We start from the raw sequence: 18,679 nt of genomic DNA, 5'->3' as shown, positions 1-18,679 counted from the left end.
TAAAACATGTACAGTAAATATTTTAATTTCATTTTTGCACTTAACAAGTATGAAAAATACGTATTTGACATGCCACATGCGTATAGATAATACAAGGAAGCTTATCGGGAATTAATGGATAGTTACCTATAGTCTATACCTACATACATAATATTATATTGGTATTAAAAAAGGTTTACTTAATATTAATATAGATGAATCAATTATGTGTTTCATACTTTATTACTTTAATATCGAAAAACCCCAAGGAATACCTATATTTTGACTGTCAATATTTTTATTTGTGTATAAGTTTAACAATTCGTTATGCAATTGTGTTTGAAGTCTATACAGTGTAAGAACCTACCTACTACCTATAGACTACCTACTAACTACTAAGTCTATTCTTTAGACATGATTTAGTATGCACTATATTATTTATTATTTATTGAGTACTTCTCATTAATAAAATTAAAATATATGGATAACAGTTTATAGTGTTTATGCTTTTATAGGTATATAAATGTATATTGTAATTAGATATCTATGTTAAAAGTTTTATTTTACTTACTTTTACTGAATATTTATGATTTGTTCACATACAGATACACAATAATAAGTAACCTTCAATGTTACTACAATAATGAGCCAATAATATATTATATTATGTAATATATATAATATATATATTATGCATAATATAATTATATCATAATACCTTTAAGTGGACCTTAGAATACCTATAATAATATACCTACGACCTACCTACCTACTACAAGCACATTGTAGAAAGATGTTTGATGTTTGGACCCTAGAATTGTGTTAAATTATAATAAATAAATAAATGGGTACATCGTATACATAGAAAAAAGTCTAGTGAATTATTAATAAATTAATATTATAAATTACAGCACAAGAATTTCAAATCTAATAACAGTTATATAATAAATCGAAATTGCTTATGTAAAATGTAGATTTAACTAATATCAATGAATGAGTATAATACAATTTGTCGAGTTGTGGAAATAATAGACGCGCGGGTGTGTTCGCATTATGTAGGCAAGTATAATATAGGTATCATATTTAAGGTTGATCTTAATGCATGACATACCGATTTCGACATTCGCGATTATACTATAGGCTTTAAAGAAGAAAAAAACAAAAGGCTCATAGCGTAACATGGAACAAATTACATAATAATATATATTTTTTACTGGAGAAGCCAAACAAACTGTGGTGGTGTACAGGAATACAATCTACCGTGTCTCACATATTTTCATTTGGAATATTGAACTAGAATTTTTAATTCAATTAGATACATAAGTTTATTGATTAGATTTTTTACCAGGTGCTCATTACAGTTTTATACCACCACATTCGAGTATCCACTGTAGTGACGATAAAGGTGTGTCTTTGCGTTCTAACTTCTACAAAGCCTTAAAGTAAAAAAAAATTTTAAAGACTTTGATTGTACTCAGGAAAAATAAAATTCAGCAAAATGGTAAGCTATATGAAGTAGATAACCTGGCTGTATTATTATTATTCAGGGCTTCGTTTCAAATTATTTATTAATGACTGATGAGAAGTTGCAAAATGTATGCAGTTACTATTTTTTTTCATGAAGTATTTTTTACGTGTTCTAGTTGAATGTGAAATCATTGCCTTCTTTCGTCGGCCGTTTGGCCACGTCAAACGCAACGCTAAACATCCGAAGCCTTTCTTCGTTACGACAAGCCGAAGTAAGATATCAAACTGATAAAATATAGATTATTATATATTATTATATTAAGTTGATAGAATATCTTTAAGTGGGTGTTTTTTTATTAATTTTTTTTGTACCTATATAAATTTAAATTTAAAGATAATTTAATGACATGTGTAAATATGTAATACCCATTGCTAATATTGTGGGTATTATTTAAAACTAAATTAAAACTATAAAAGTATATTTACATGACATTTTCTATAATTTTTAAAAACAAAATTACCATCGATGAAACGTATTATACACAATAAATCAAAATAAGTATACATATAGGTAATTACAGTGAACTATTCATAATTTATTTAATATGTCATCGTTGCTAAAATAGCAAATGTTGTAAGATCTTATGCAAAGCATGCATGAATATTATATTTTGACATTAAAAAAAACTTGTACCTAGCTTAATGCTATAAGGATTGTGTTTTGATCGTGATGTTTGATGTTTATCTATTTGAAGTTTTAGTTATTATTTATGTATTATTAACTGCATCATATTAAATAGTAGATAATAAGTAAAAAAACTCACTTTTTCGAATGATCAATATTTCCAAAAATACTTTTTGTTTTTAGATTTAAAAAAAATATGTTCCGATTTATTTTGAGTGATATTAGTAAAATACATATTTTTTAAATTAATAAGAACTATGTACTTACCATCTTGTATAACATTTAAAAAAAATAGATTACAGTCCCATGTGGCACTGATGCCTTATACAATATACATTCTATGAATTATAATAGTACAGAACTACCTATATTATAAAAAATCAAATTGCATGTTTTTATACTTAAATAAGTTATTACTGCTTACTTCGATCGAATTCTACGTCCTCCGCCGTGATTATGATAACATCTATCTAATTGTTCGTATCTTCTTTAACATCCATTCCCAATGTTCTAAAATATTTTATCAGCCACACATAATATTTAGGTCTTCCCAAATATCTTTAGTTTTGAGACTCCAGTTCAAGGCCTCCTGCGTGTTAATGAACAATACGTTATTGGTGTACAATAATTGTTTAAATTATTAAGTACCTACCTATACCTAAACTGACTATGCTTCAAACAAACCGTAGATTTAGCTAATCCTTGGTAGTTCTCAAAAAAACAGCAAAAAGATATTGACGTTTTCAGAATGTACCTAACTGGTTGTAAAAATATGCCGTCTATTGATGTAGCTTATCCATGTTTCGATTTTAAATGCATCGAAGATTATTTCTGCGCATTCGCCCACCTACGCGTATATATTATATAATATACCTACTTATAATAGTAGGTATATTCTTTTACTTTAAAAATATGTGTATATTATGGTGCATGGTTAACGGTTAAGTACTTACATAAAATATATTATTACCTTTATACCAAGGTAGTGTATATGGCTAATAATTGCCAATAGGTAGATATAGCTTCAAATGATATATTATAATGTTACATTAGATATCTGATACATATAGGTGGTTAATAAGTTTTCACTCGAAAAACTGCACTTGCACGTTCAATAGAGAATGTAGTAGGTAAGTAGGTGTAGGTATGTCGTGGTATCATGTTGGTCTTCTAATCGCATTTTTCAGTTTATTTTATAATAGTAGGTATTTATTCGCAATTAAACAGTTTATTGGTAAATTGTTGTCTTTAAATCATGAATACAAAACATATGCCTAGTTTTTGACTTTATATTTTTTCGGTATAGGTATACATTGTTATATTTTTTATAATATGAGTAAAAAAGCCGATAATTTCTTTTTGTGTTACGTCATGACATGAATTTAAGTATTTGTGCTCGAAAAACGTGATTTTAAATATTACAAGCTATACAAGCTGAATTCGTACAAACAAATATACAGCCATTGGTAAACACTTCTTGTTAAATGTTAAAAATAGTATATATCAATCGATATAGTGTCTAATGAAACATATTCTCGATCGCCATAATTCATAAATTGGGTCAGTGAGGCAGTTAGACTTATTTTAGTATGGGCGTAGAACTCGATCGATATTTTTTGGTAGTTGACTATTGTTGGAAATATTAAAAGTCAAGCAATGAAGTTAGTACCTTTAGACTTTAGGTAAATAAGGTTAAAGCATTTAGTTTAATGTACAATAATAATAATTACAACATAGTTTTTTTTAAATTTAATTAAAGGGAAGTACACGTTTCCATAAAAATAATTTTGATATGTTTATCCTGTATAGTCTGTCTACAATTCAATATATTAAAACATCAATAATAAAACAAGGAAAACTATTACTACCTGTCTATACCTACCTACCTAGGTACTAATAAGTAATTATTGTGGTATTTTTAATATACATGAAACATTAACTACAGTATACACACTGTTATTTTTCCTTGAATTATTTTATATTATAAAGTTCGAGATAAATATTGACGTATCGTAAATTGCTCATAAATGTATAATATTATGTACTACCTATATAACAAGCATGATTAATAAATATTAATAAATATAGGTAATGGGTCTAGCCATATATAAGACGTACCTACTTAATAATATTAAGTGTTAAAGTGTTTGGTATTAATATTTAAATTAATTTATGACAATATCAATATATACAGTAGCACTAGCACTACTGGTATATAATATAAGTATTGTACCAACAAAAACATATTATAACTAATTTGTAAATTGCCATTATTATATATATATTATACTTTATAACATAGTATAACTATTCAAGTATAATTAAATGGTTAAAGAAATAAGGAATGAATAAATCATAGAGCTATTATGAATGTAAAAACTTTCCATCACGATCTTTAATGAATATCTTATTGCCTAAATATGGATCTCGTCTATATTTAGTAATCGGTAATCACTATATAAAGTATTAGGCACCAGGTAAAATATTTACTTTCATTAATAATAATTTTGCCTTAATAATGATTTTTAAAGTTTTCCTTGACAACTTAGTTTATTTTTTGTATATTCTTTATCATTTTAGTGGACAATCGTCGATGATTCATTAAAATATAAAATTACTATATAACCGAAGCATTTACAACAGACAACTTATTTTGTTTAAAATACTGATGTATTGCATTAAAAAAAAAAAAATATTTGGTTAGATAAATTTTAATATCATGACTCTTTACGGCTAGTGTGTTTAAATTGTAATAGGTATATGCTGTGTTAAAGCAATGTACAATGTTGGTACCTAAAAAGTTGATTCCAATTTTTATTACATATTGGTACTTAAATATTATATTTTATTCTTAAAAATTCAAATAGATAATAATATTGTTTGATTCTGAAAAACATTAGGTATTTTTAGTACCTGTATTGATTAATATTTAATTTGTCATTTTTAAATTTTCTCTTAAATAAAACCATTTAAACTCTGAGAAAAGTGAAAAATTCATATCCCTCTCTCCCATTTCAAAAAAACTGAGCACGCCATTGATTTCTCTATAAGTATTTTAACTAAAAATTTAAAAAATGAACTGGCTAGAACTACAGATGTCGGGACTTAAGAGTTCGTACACTGTACAGGTATAGCCGAATGGGTAATAATAATTCGACAGTTTCACAATTTAATCAATTTTAAAGTCTAGGTGTATTAAAATTAATATAAACTTAACATGAAGAATCTGTCTTAAAATGTATCACACAAGACATAAATTATACACTCTTCTAAATGTAATAAAATACAACTTAAGGAATACAACCTTAGTAAATAAGGAAGCCAACTTTTGTTTCATACCTATACGTACTGTTTTAATAAGAAGAATATCTAATATTTTAATATGTGATCGTACACGTAATATTATGATAAATGCGTAGGTAGAACCATCGAGTATAATGTATTGTACAATATATTTATGTATTTGAATATATATAAAATATAATTAATTATATTTTTCAACATAATATTGTGAATATTTGTTTACAGGTCGAATCTTTGCATGAACATAGTGGTCTGCATAAAATAAATACATCTTCGAAAAATCCTATTGACATTTTTAGTAAATGGTACAACGAACACATGGCAGCTAATGCATCCGTGACTTCTGCTAAAGCATTTAGCTTGGCCACCGTTTCTAGGTAAGATGGCATCACATATTTGAAAATACAATATTATATTCCATAGGTATAGTCTAAAAGTCTATAGATTTAAAAAATCAGAGTAGGTATACAATATATAAAATGTATTAAAAACATGATTGTCATTTAGGTCTCCGGTGTTTGAACAGTCTTAATATGGTAACACTAACCTATCTATAATATTTTAGGGCAGAGTAAAGAATTATTATTAAATATTGCGATAGTACGGCTACGGCACTACGGTCTAAGGAGGTGTTATAACTGTTGTTTTATGAACAAACTTCTGAAAAATATCTTTACATACTTTCATTATATGTAGCATAACTATTATTAGTGTATTGAAAATAAGTGATTTATTGTCATATTGATGTAATAATTACATCATTAATTATCATGCATTTCTATTTTTGTTTAATAAAACAATTGCCAAACGTCATAAACATAGGTAATACTTAGGGAAACATAACTAATAACCTAACGTTGTTAATGTACAAGTTGTTGGTTTTGATCTTATAATAAATGGATTTAAATATGATTTGTCAAGTTTGTTCCAGTAGTAGGTACACCTAAAATTAAAAATGTTAATTTTAGAAATTGGCTATTCTACAAAACAAATGAGCACAGTTGCGCTGGGAAATTAAATTTACCTTATGTTCAATATCTACTTTTTAGTTATGTGAATTTTAGTAATTTTACAGAAATGTATAGATTCATATTTTAATGTAGTATGCACCACTAAAATATTTGTTTTTTGGAATAGCAACCACTTTATTTTTCTCAGATATGGATATTTCAAACTTTTTTTCATCTATCATAAGAACTTGGTTGTCCTTTGAAAAATTTAGTGAAGTTATATTAAGTTTGGAAATAGATTTATATTTTTTAATAGTTTTAAGAAATTTTTTTTTTAATATTTAGATATGACATAAATGTATACATGTATTAAATTAAACCATAACATGTTCTTCAAAATGATAGTGTAAAATTGTTGAATCTATTTAAAGATTGAATACTTCTAATATTCAATCAATTTTCGGGCCAGGACTAAAGATTAAAAAAAGTGTCTAGAAATCAATTTCTTTAGCAGAAGTTCCTCCAAAAACAAGAAAAAATTATTAACAACCATCGAAAATGTTTGAAAAATGTCAACAATCTTAATTTTTACCATTCCCCCGTCTCCGCTTAGATGCCTTAGAATAAAATTGTATAGTGATTTGTGAATTAGATGATTTAGGACTTTGACGAAGTCAAGCGAAGACTTAACACCCGATAACTGCAGTTACTTGTTAGTTGTTTTGTTTGGTTTTAGATTCTGAGAGGAGCGATAAATGTATTTATTTTACAATGATGTGTGTGTTTTTTGTGTGTCTGTGTACTCGATAAGTAGGTAGTATAAGTAGTGCTTCGATTTTGAACTTCAGTATTTTTTCTGGTTAAATAATTCATTTACAGTCTTTGAAATATAGGCACCTAATTCATGATTTTTCTCTAGGATAATGATATTTTCATAAAGTAATAACTAATTAACTAATAAAATAGATAAGTTATAACTTATAATTGATTCAGTTTAAAATTTTGATCAACATTGAAAATAATTTCTGTATAACTGTTATATACATATTTTATTACGAAGTGTGGAAATCTCCACTATCTTATAATGAACAGTAATATTTTATTTTTGTCTTGGGTTTCAGCACCGGAAAGGTATCTTGTCGTAGTTTAATATTACGACGCTTGGATGAAGACGGATTTGTGATGATGACTGATGGAAGAAGTAGAAAATCAAAGGATTTGGTAATTTAACACCAAACCTTATATTATAATATACCTTCAGCAAACACATAGTTGTATTAACAAATCGATAGGTCAATAAAAACCATCTAAGTTATAATATTATAAGAATTCAATTTACGTAATAGATCTTAACTAAAATAAAAATAATGAATGTTTGAAATAATTGTGTCAGACAGATAAACGTATATAGTATAGCTGTATAAGTGATACGTATACCTACCTAAGACCTATAGTTTAACAGTTTTTAGTTAGGTATTTAGTACTATAACTCATACTATACTTTATATTATGTAATGGTAAGATATACCATATTATTATATAATGTGACTTTAAGTTTCAAAATATTTCTAGAAATTACGTTACATAAAATATAAATAGGTATGTTAGGTACAATATAAGTTTACAATATTCACCAAAAAATACTAATCATCGCTTAAATGGTAGTTTAAAATGAAAAATATGTAATGTATTTTCAGTAGTTACAAAGGATCAAATTTGAACTGTAAGAATAATTAAATAATTGTATTACTTACCTACATTCCACAAGTATAAAATAGTTAATAACATTAATATAATATATTATATTTTGTTGTATTATAAAAGTGTACATATAACATAATATCCTACATAGATACTTGGGTAATATAAATATTAAAAAAAAAAATATATATATAATATTATATATATCTATGATGATTTCTTACTGATAATTTATCTTTTATAAAGTGTGAGCGTATATCATTATTTCATTTTATCGTATTTGTTTGAGCTATTATAATAATTACCGATAATAATATAATAACCTATAATAATTTATCTATCTATGGGTTAGGTTAGGAGGCTTCAACCTTTGGCCCGCGGCCTCTTTTTATAAGGCTAATGATTAATGGTTTCGGTTTTTGTTACCTAGTAAAGAATCACGTGAAAATATTTTTTCATGTATAAAAATAAAATTATTAAATCTAATACTAAAACTCAGTAACTATACTTATTACAAAATTAATAAAACTAAAACAATGTCAAAAATCAGAGTATCAAAAGATACCGTTTTGGAGAATAACCAAATAAGTATGAATAGTGGATAGGTCCATAGGTAAATTAATATTTTGTAATAGTGTATAGTAATGTACATTGTCATTTGAAATATACAAAATACATGATAAATGATTAATAATGAATTTTTAACTTTAAAACATATTGGTATAGTAATATTGTAATATATTAATCTATACAATCAACATTAATATAAATTTTGCAATTAATAAAATAAAACCATTCTCAATATACATAATGTAAATAATCAATAGTGAACCCTATTTTTAAAAACGTTCTCATCAAGTTTTTATGTTACTTAGAAAAAATAATTTCACTTGCTCAAACGTAGTGATGTGAGTCTTGTATCTTGTAAATTTACCGTTTACAATTTTACCGGTAAGATAAATTTATAAAAAAAATTACGATTTTTATTTTTTTTTACCTTTCAAAAAGTTGAGTGATCACTTTATTTCTATATTTTTGTATTTTTATATTTATTATAAGTTTGTATAAGATATTAGGATCTTAATTTATAATAAAAATCAAAATTTTTATAAAATTGTAATGGCCGATACGTGATACGAATTATCGTGGTATAAATGTCGATAAGCATTGTGTCACTGCAATATGCTAATGTGGTTACTGGTTATAGGTACTGGTAGTTTAATACGATGGGATAGGGGATAACGGATAAGGGATTAAATAATAATGCTTTATTTTATAATTATCTTACCTTCTTCGCATAATATTGTGAAAAAAATCCAATAGGTACACTATTAATTGAATTTTAATAAAAATTAATCAACTTTACCGTACATTTTATAAAATTACTCGGTAAATTACCAAAAAATGTTTTTACCTGAAATTCACATCACTATACTCAAACGGTATGAATGATAGTCACCCAAACGGATTATTAATTTTTGGTAAAAATTATTACCTTAATCCAAACGACCATTGCCCTTTATAACACACATTAAATGTAATATTATAATGTATTGTCATTTATAATAATTTCTGAATAATTCACCTTCATCTGACAGAAAATGGGAGGATTGAATGATGATAAATGACATTTGAAGGCGGAGTATTTGGAACAGTGTTGTAAAATAAATAGTGAAATCATTCAAAAGTTTCTTTGGAAAAGTAGAAAAACCAAATAAAATGCATGACCCACTCTTGCCAAAAAAATGGGGGAAAAGAAACAGGAGGAGACTAGGGTGGATACTTCAATAAATTCATAAAAAAAAAAGTTATAGTTCAATAGTGTCGTCAGAAACATGGTTCACGAAAAAATCCTATATTCTTTTGAATACATAATATATTATTATATATATAGATAATAGATACGCAATACTCATTATAGAAATTATGGTATAGAGGGGTTCTATTAAATTAAAATTTCAACATGTTGCATTTAAATACTTTTTAAGTCAATAAATTTAATTTGTGTTGGATATCGTGTAATTAAGTTCTAATGTACCTATGTGTAATTTACAATTGTGTGTATAGGCGGAAAATCCTCAGGCTTCCATGTTGTTTTTGTGGTTGGACCGAACATCAGATAACTTGCCTCAAACCAGACAGGTGCGTATCGAAGGAACTGTCAACAAGCTAACCACAGACAACATGAAAGAGCTGTACGACATTGAACCGCTGTTTTGTAAGATCCGCGCGCAGATCTGTGAACAAGGAAAGGTGGTAGAGTGGGAGCAACTAAAGCGCGACCACGATCAGTTGTTCGATAAAGTATCCAAGTATAATGTCCAACTCCCCAAGCCCGACCACGTGTAAGTACCAATATTTATGTTTAAAATATATCTACTATACTTATGTGCGGAGTATTTAATGATCGTACCACTGGAAGAGTGCATGCGTGACTCTGAGCATAGATTGGCCATAAAACGTATAGAGGAGATTGCGTGGAAAAGATTTAAAACATGATCGATTAACAGAAAATTAAAATGTTATAAAAACATAGTTAGTATTTATCAATCATTTGTATTTGAGTGCATAACATTTTAAGGTACCATACAATTTCAAATTGTTTTAATTGAATAATTTAATGTAGTACCTATGTACAATACTACATACTTAATACCTAGTATTATATATGACAGTTTAAAATATTTACAATTCGCTTGAAAATAAAAATATTGTGAAAATCAACGTTTACACTTTACAGGCACAGCTAATGTTCTTACCTAGTTTGATTTATAAGTCAATTCACTCTGATATTAAAGATGGAAAAACAAAATTGGTTCAATTGATCGAAATTTTATATGTAGTACACTTGTACGTTTGTAGGACGAAGACAACATGTCATGGGGGTGTTACCTTTTTTTAAAGCTATAACTAGGTACTTCACTCGTATACAATTTTAATAAGTACTTAAATCAATTACATTTTAAATTAAATATATTAGTAGGCAATATTTTTTTCTGTCGATAGTGAATTTGATCATTAATAGAATTCTATAATGAATTACAATATAATATAATCAATCATAAACTACCTATACGTACTTCATATTATATTTTCAAGCATTTTTACTTACAAAAACAATTTTATTACACACAAAAAAAAAATTAATTAAAAATGTCTGCAATTAGCCCAAAAATATCCAAAATTTGTTGAAATTTATATTATAGCTAAAAAATGGTAGGTATTCTCATATTTAGCTAAGAATTCAAGTCTTTCTATGGTTATCCATTCTTGAAATCAAACCTAACCTAACCTTAAATACAACAACAAAATCTTATATAATATTATATTAAATTTTACAGGCAGGTATACCTAATATTCATTTTTTACAGCATTATTACAAAAACGCAAACTTGATGTAAAAATCTTTATGAATAGCTTATATGGTATAAAAAGGGCACTTACCTTATTATAGCTGCTACCTTAGGGCATTGACTATCTACATATATGCTTACATCATTTCGTTTATGTTATTATTTGTTACATATTTAAATTCAAAATATCGTTATTCATAATAATATAAAATAGGTCTGCTTGTCTATTAAAACTTGAATTGTTTATAGAACTACCTTTATATGATTTAATGATTCTGTTTTGATACACTCAAGTTCTGTTTAAGTTATAAGCAATAATCCCACTAGTCGTCGTCGCTGCAGACATGTACTTACAATACCTATAATAATTAATATTTAATAGCAACCTTACATAATATTATAATGGTTACTGTTCCTCCTACCTACGTATTTTTGAGACACATTAGTCCAATATTAAAACGATTTTTGGATCCTTATCGATTCGATTGATGCATGTATACAATATTATACATCATATAGAATATTATGCATTAATCATTAATGCATTCAACTTTATAATAAACTTCATTATTATTTATGCACTGGGGGTCTGAGTTGATAAGGAAATAAAGTGGTTGGACGAGGTTAACGTATAAAAGACAAAAGGACTGATCGTGCTCTTTAGGTTACAGTTACGTTTATTGTTATAGCCCCCCCCCCCCACACCCAATAACAAAATATAGAGAAATTTACTATATGATATTTAGTTCATTTATGTAGCTCTAGGTAAGTAGGTCTAGATAGTACTATCTAACGTTGAATGTATATTATTGTATTAATAAATGATGCTACCCAAGGCCAAGCAATACGCAGACAGTTTGGTCCCTCGTAGTGACACCAGTGGCGTATGGTTAACCCCCTGGGTCTTGATAGGCATAATAACGTCGTATCTATATTATAGAAATATAGAATAAAATTGATATGTTTGGGCGAGTGAAGCCATAAGAAAAAAAAGGTAGCTAGTAAGCTGAAGTCGGTTGTTATTATAGTCAATGGCCAATGATGTTAATTAAAGAGTATACCTGTATAACGGTTATAAAACTTATAATATAGGTTGTATTTGACTGTACAAACCTATACTGTTGTAGATAAAGTCGTACTCAAGTTTTGTGCTCAAAACAATGCAAATGCATTGAACAAATAATTCGTTGTAGTTCTAAGAGTAAACTCATTAATTCAGAATGGGTAAATGAAAATTTGTCACGTTGATCATTGATTAATATTACAATTACATCACTTATTTTACTCACTAATCACTATTAACTGACAAATCACAACCATTGACAATTCTCAATAGATATAATATAATCATACAATTTCCCAAGCGATAACTGAAATTGTTTTTATAACTATATATAATAGGTACTGTGAAAATTAAATGAAACCAAATAAATGTAGTGTCAAGTATTGTTGCTATACAATGTTGTTAGACATGAAAAAAAAATGTATAGGAATAACTAAGTAACAACTGTTGACGTGAGTGTTATTTATATTTATTTTTTTAATTACAGTGTTGCATATAAGCTCGTGCCCAATGTGATTGAATTTTATGAAGCGATTGGCCAGAAAATCGGTGATAGACTGTTGTTCACCAAAGATGGCATTTCATGGCAACCAAAACATATAGCTGCATAGTATTAGAAACACTTATTTTATTACAGGAAATGATTTTAAAAAATGATATGAGTGAATCACGCACCATGTTTGTTTATTTTTTGTACACCATAGTTGATCAGAAAAAATACATTTTCTAATGATATACATTTTTTTCAATTTGAAAATATTATTCACTTTTTTAAACGAACAACTTATGTGTTAAATATTATTTGAAATTCAAGAACATCATATTGTTTGCAGGTTAAATAATATACTAGCTGCATGTATTGCAGGTTTGACAGATAATCGTTTTCCAAATATGCAGATTATAATTTACCTGTATAGCTTTATACTTACTATACTGCATTCAATATGGTAGGTATACCTAGTTATTTTTCAGTTTTAACATAATATATCCACGATACGCTAGTATACTGCAGCCGCGCTGCCTCACCTGTGATTACACAACAATATCTTAGGTAAAAATGAACAGTGCCAATAAAATGTATATTTTTAATAAATATTTAAAAGATAATTAATATCCAGTGCATATACGTAAAATACGTGTTTATGTTCGATCAAGAGAAAATAATTTAAATATACTTCAAATATAATAATAATAAATAAAGATTTATTTTATCCTGATTGTTTAAAAAAAAAAATTTACTCCGTATTATAATTATTATTATTATTTCATCGCGGCTGAAACCTGTTATCTTTTGGGTGTGTTAACACTGATGTTGACGAAAGCTTCATTATAACTGATCACTATTAGTCAGTTGATATCGCGACAACTTTAGAGAGAATTTATTTATTGATATTTGAATTAATTATTCAATTGTGTTGAGTGTTGATTGCGATTTTAGCATAATGTCTGAAATATATCGTAGAAGTAACTAGTAACTGTTGGCAGATTATGCTAATTTACAAAAAATGTGAATGTATCCCATATTCCCATGCGTATACTGTATATAACTTAAAATGGTATAATACCTACCTATACTACTTATATTATTTTTTATTTAATGTATTATTTCGACATTAAAATAGTGATCTTATTGATATGGCATAGATAATAAAGTCATAGAGACTATAGGATTTGAGGTGACTAGGTGATATGTGGAGCATATATATCGATATCATTATAGATTTAGGTTCAGTAGTTCTCAAACAATTTCTGGAGTAAAACACACATTCATTTTTTAGTTGAAGTCAGAATTTAACTTTTGTTAGAAAGCGATCATGGTGGTAAACGGAAAACAGTCGAAGGTTTCTTTGGCGGAAAATTGTTATAAGCTTATTCTATGTATATTTATAAACTGTATATGGTGTGGACTTAAGGGTTAAGGTGGTCTTAAGCCTTAGGTCAAATACCTAATTTAATTGGAATTATAAGTTCAAAATTATTTTATTTCAAATTTCACCAAAATAAATTTGTTTAATATTATGTATATGCGTCGCCAAAGCTTACAAATAAGAAAATGTCATAAGATATAATAAGATATATATATAATATATATATCATAATAAGACATCTTCCATGTTCTAAGTTCTAACTAAAATAAACAGTTGTGCTAATTTAAGTCTTTAGAGATTTAACGATTCGATTACATTTTCACTTTAAAATTTGATCAATTCGAGTGTTTTTTTTTAAATTTAATTATTTTTGTAAAATATTATTACTAAAACAATCCCACCAAGAACCGTTTTCCAGTCAAATGTTTTCATTTTAATACATCTAAGGTTTTAGTTTACAACTCTGTTACAATTTAAACTTCAAAGAAAACAAATATTCGAAATTATTAGATCATAATCATATTTTTATGTAAAATCAAAATATTATTAAAAGGCAAATTTGTAAGTTCCGTTTCCGGCATTAAGCTATTTATTTTTTGCTTGTGAGCTTGCCAAAACACCGGAGTAACCTTACACTGCATGTTCATATATTTCATAAGTCTAAAATAGGTAGACATTATTTTTTTCCAGTTCTAAATATGTAAACGAAATCTTAATATAGTTGTTTTCGAGTAAATAATTGTCGTCATTAAAGATATACTATATGTATTATTTTATTACCTTAACTAATATTATAATAACTATTGATCGTCCGAATAATTGCTACTACAATTAAAATTAAAATGTTCGAGTTAAAAAATTAAAGGGCAATTCAAAATCATGTATTTTTAAATCATGCCTTTGCACATATATTTTGTAGATAAGAGGACCGACTGCCTATTAAAAAGAGAGAGGGAGAATAATTGCAATTTGCTTCAGGGTCTAGATAATTCTGTACCCGGATATCAGGGTATGTAATCATACTTTTATGCATATTACCATAACTTATTAGTTACCTATAGGAATACTCAAATACATACTGCAGTAGGTGTATATTCATACTGTAAATTGAGAGATTTTGAAAATTGTCCATCAAAATTTTATTTTATTATAATAACTCAAATCTTCATGATTTTTCGTACTCTCTAGCATATCAGGTATCTAACTACAACACTACTATATATGGCTAATAGCTATATCTATTGTGAAATAATAAAATGAAAACCTTCACAATAGTACTCAAACAAAGCTTTTACTGATGAAACAAAAATATAATACAATATTTGTATACACATACAAATAAATATATACAATTAAAAATAGATAATTCAATACGTATAAGTATATGATTCTACTACACATTACACAAAATGTTTCAATCACTCCATATAACTTATGAGTTTCAACTCCCAACTAATGGTTCTACTTCTTAGTATTGTCGTTTGTTAATATTGACCATCAGTGGCGTGGCGAAGTGAAATATTTAATCAGGCCATTCATTTTTTGAATTACCTACCGTTCCTTGACTACTTAAAATAATATTTATTATTAAAATTAGTTATTATTCTTATTGAATATCATATTATTCATGTAGTACAATTTCTCACTAAATCGAGTACTCACCCACTCAGCACCCATTCACCTAACCCTTTAAAAATGTTGTGGTTACTGCAATTCAAAATCAAGCCACTGTTGACCATTGTAATTCTGACATTTTTATCAAATAATTGTATTCGAATTTTGAGTATTTTTTTAGATATGATATAGTTTATCATGAAATTGTGTAAATTATTTTGCGGTGGCAGAATATACGATATACCTATTCATATTATACATATGTCAACAATCATAGGTACCAGAGGCATGGCAATGTTGTAAGAGGTAAGAGGTTACATACTTAAGTTATTTTTACAGCAGTTCGATGATATCTAAAATTCTAAGCCAGAACATTTTATGTAAGTATTTGAATTTCAAATGTTGACGAAATTAGGCTGTAAAACTTATGAAACGAAAAATGTTGATTAACCTAAAACCAATTCAATTATTTTGTTGTAATTTGATAGTTATTAACCGTCACAACAACTTGTCACACTTGTCACTTTTCGTCATTTCTATACGTATATTATTATTTTCTATATTAAACTTCACACCGAAATTTTCAAAATATTTTAACTTATTTAAAGCTATTAATACCACTAATCTAGAATATACATTGTTATCACCATTCCACTGTACCTACGTCGGCACATACATTTAAATTTTAATCGCCACGAATGGTATAATAAATAATCACTATCATAGTAACACGTATTTATAGTCACTGGCCACTGTGCGCAATGTTAACACAGTTATTTATAGTCTCATTGATTAAATTGTATATTTTAAGTAGGTAGTTCAATGGTCAATTTAATAGGCTTATAACATTCACCGTGATATACACTATCATACAAAAAAAAAACTCTACGACTATGAGTGGTTTTCTACAAAAATCATTGGTATCAACAATTCTTGTTTTCACATATATATACTATAGATTAGTAATTAATAAATGAGTCTTGCTTATAGGGCACAATACTATCATTGACTTCTGGGCTGGTCCTTTAGTACATTTTAAGTATTTTGACCAACAAAGAATCGACCACTGTTTTCAATGTGTTGCACACGGAATCCATATATCTACACGCTTATACAGTGTATTTTGAGCCAGTTTGGTAGTTATGATTTTGTTCTGAGGGTTGAGGATGGATCATTTTTTTAAATAAACGTCGAGTGGAGAAAGTTTCCCCTACAATATCATAAAGCTTTTTTATACACAGTGAAATAATTACTTATATTATTTAACAACACATTGTTTTAATCTATAATATATAAAAAAGTCATATATGGCTATTTCTCAAAAATGACAAAACAAATAAACTTGTAAATTGAAATTAAAACTTTATAATACCTATATTTTTTGGTTACAGTGTGAGTTACTTGTAGACACCTTGTTCTAAATTTTCAATCCATAGCTATACAAATTGAACGTTTTAAAAATTGTTCAACTACAAAATAATTTACAACGATTTCAAGATTTTGAAAAGTATTGTCAAATTTGAACTTTTAATGCTTATCAAAAAAATTCTTGAAGTATCTTTAAAATTTATATAACTGCTATTATAACAACTTGCAAGGAACTTTGTATTACATCTTTAAGCTTTTCAACAGCACATAAAAAATATTGAAAATTTCAAATGCCTATAAATATCTCAAAACTGACAAAAGAATATAGACGATTATAAAATAAACAATCGGTGAAAATGTAAAGTATCTATATTAGTTATTAGTTTTTGAGTTACATCAAAAAATCAAATCGGCTTTGTTAAAAACTGGGTTTTCGTCAAAAATCCTCGTATTATTCTTTATTTTTATTTTTTCGCGATAAAAAAAGATCTGAAAATTTTCAATTTTTACCTTTAAAAAGTACAATCTAGATTCAATTTTCTTTCAGAAGCCATCTTCAAAGTTGAAAATCGTATAAAGTAGTAAAATCTGTATACTGATGTAAAAAAAATTTTAAAACATATCATTAAAACAATGCATTCATATCTCCTCTCAGAATGTAAAAAATCTGGAGCTTGGAGGGATATATAATTAAGCCCCTGTTTTGAGTAGGTATATACCTAATATACTTGGAATAATATTATAGTGCTTATGTTGACTGCTGAGATAAAAAACAACTAACTGGTTGGTATGTAGTACAAAGGCGAGGTCGGCCGATCTAGGTAGGCTTAGACTATCTAGGACAAAGGGACTTCACTATAGCTACTTCTGATAATCCATACATTATTTTGTTAGTAGCTCTATATAGGTACTGAGAAATTTGTCTCAACATAGAGTACTCTAACAATTAAATTTTTTATAATAATTATTATTATTATTGTGTTTAAGTCAGACAACATATTTATGGGCCCCTCATTTAACTCGTCTCACATCATTTATATGATGCATATAAAATTGTAAAAACAGTATTTAGTCACTTAGATATGCTTGTATGTGATATGTACAGTGTAAAAGGATTTTTTTAAAGATCTACTCACAAATTAGTAGTTTTGAACATTCACTAATTTTCAAAATGTATTATCTCCTTGAATTCGATACCTACATTCAATATTATATTTATTACATTTGCAAAATTGATAAATGGTTTAGTTTCGTTAAAATTAATTTGGTGAAGTTGTAACTCGTATAATCGTATATGATGGTATACAATGTCAATATTTTAGAAATGA

At 27.0% G+C, this 18,679-nt stretch overlaps 1 protein-coding gene across 1 annotated transcript; it reads left to right on the top strand.

The window, feature by feature from the left end:
• Window positions 1–1,324: 1,324 nt before the first annotated feature.
• LOC111041553 (pyridoxine/pyridoxamine 5'-phosphate oxidase-like) lies at window positions 1,325–13,175 on the top strand. The gene is made up of 6 exons (XM_022325853.1): window positions 1,325–1,480; window positions 1,623–1,718; window positions 5,660–5,811; window positions 7,506–7,605; window positions 10,153–10,430; window positions 12,989–13,175. The coding sequence occupies exons 1-6, from the start codon at window positions 1,478–1,480 to the stop codon at window positions 13,110–13,112; spliced, it is 753 nt and encodes a 250-aa protein (XP_022181545.1). The 5' UTR covers window positions 1,325–1,477; the 3' UTR covers window positions 13,113–13,175.
• The last annotated feature ends 5,504 nt before the right edge of the window (window positions 13,176–18,679 follow it).

This window comes from Myzus persicae, unplaced genomic scaffold (genome assembly GCF_001856785.1).
Source record: "Myzus persicae strain clone G006 unplaced genomic scaffold, MPER_G0061.0, whole genome shotgun sequence".
NCBI classification, from domain to species: domain Eukaryota; kingdom Metazoa; phylum Arthropoda; class Insecta; order Hemiptera; family Aphididae; genus Myzus; species Myzus persicae.
The sequence above is the reverse complement of the archived record's forward strand: the minus strand, read 5'-3'. Positions and strand labels throughout refer to the sequence as shown.

Bases quoted from the DNA above. Each gene is read 5' to 3' on its own strand.
- LOC111041553 (XM_022325853.1), top strand. The intron at 5,812-7,505 runs GTAAGATGGCAT...CTTGGGTTTCAG, and splicing joins AGCTTGGCCACCGTTTCTAG to CACCGGAAAGGTATCTTGTC. The intron at 10,431-12,988 runs GTAAGTACCAAT...TTTTAATTACAG, and splicing joins CTCCCCAAGCCCGACCACGT to TGTTGCATATAAGCTCGTGC.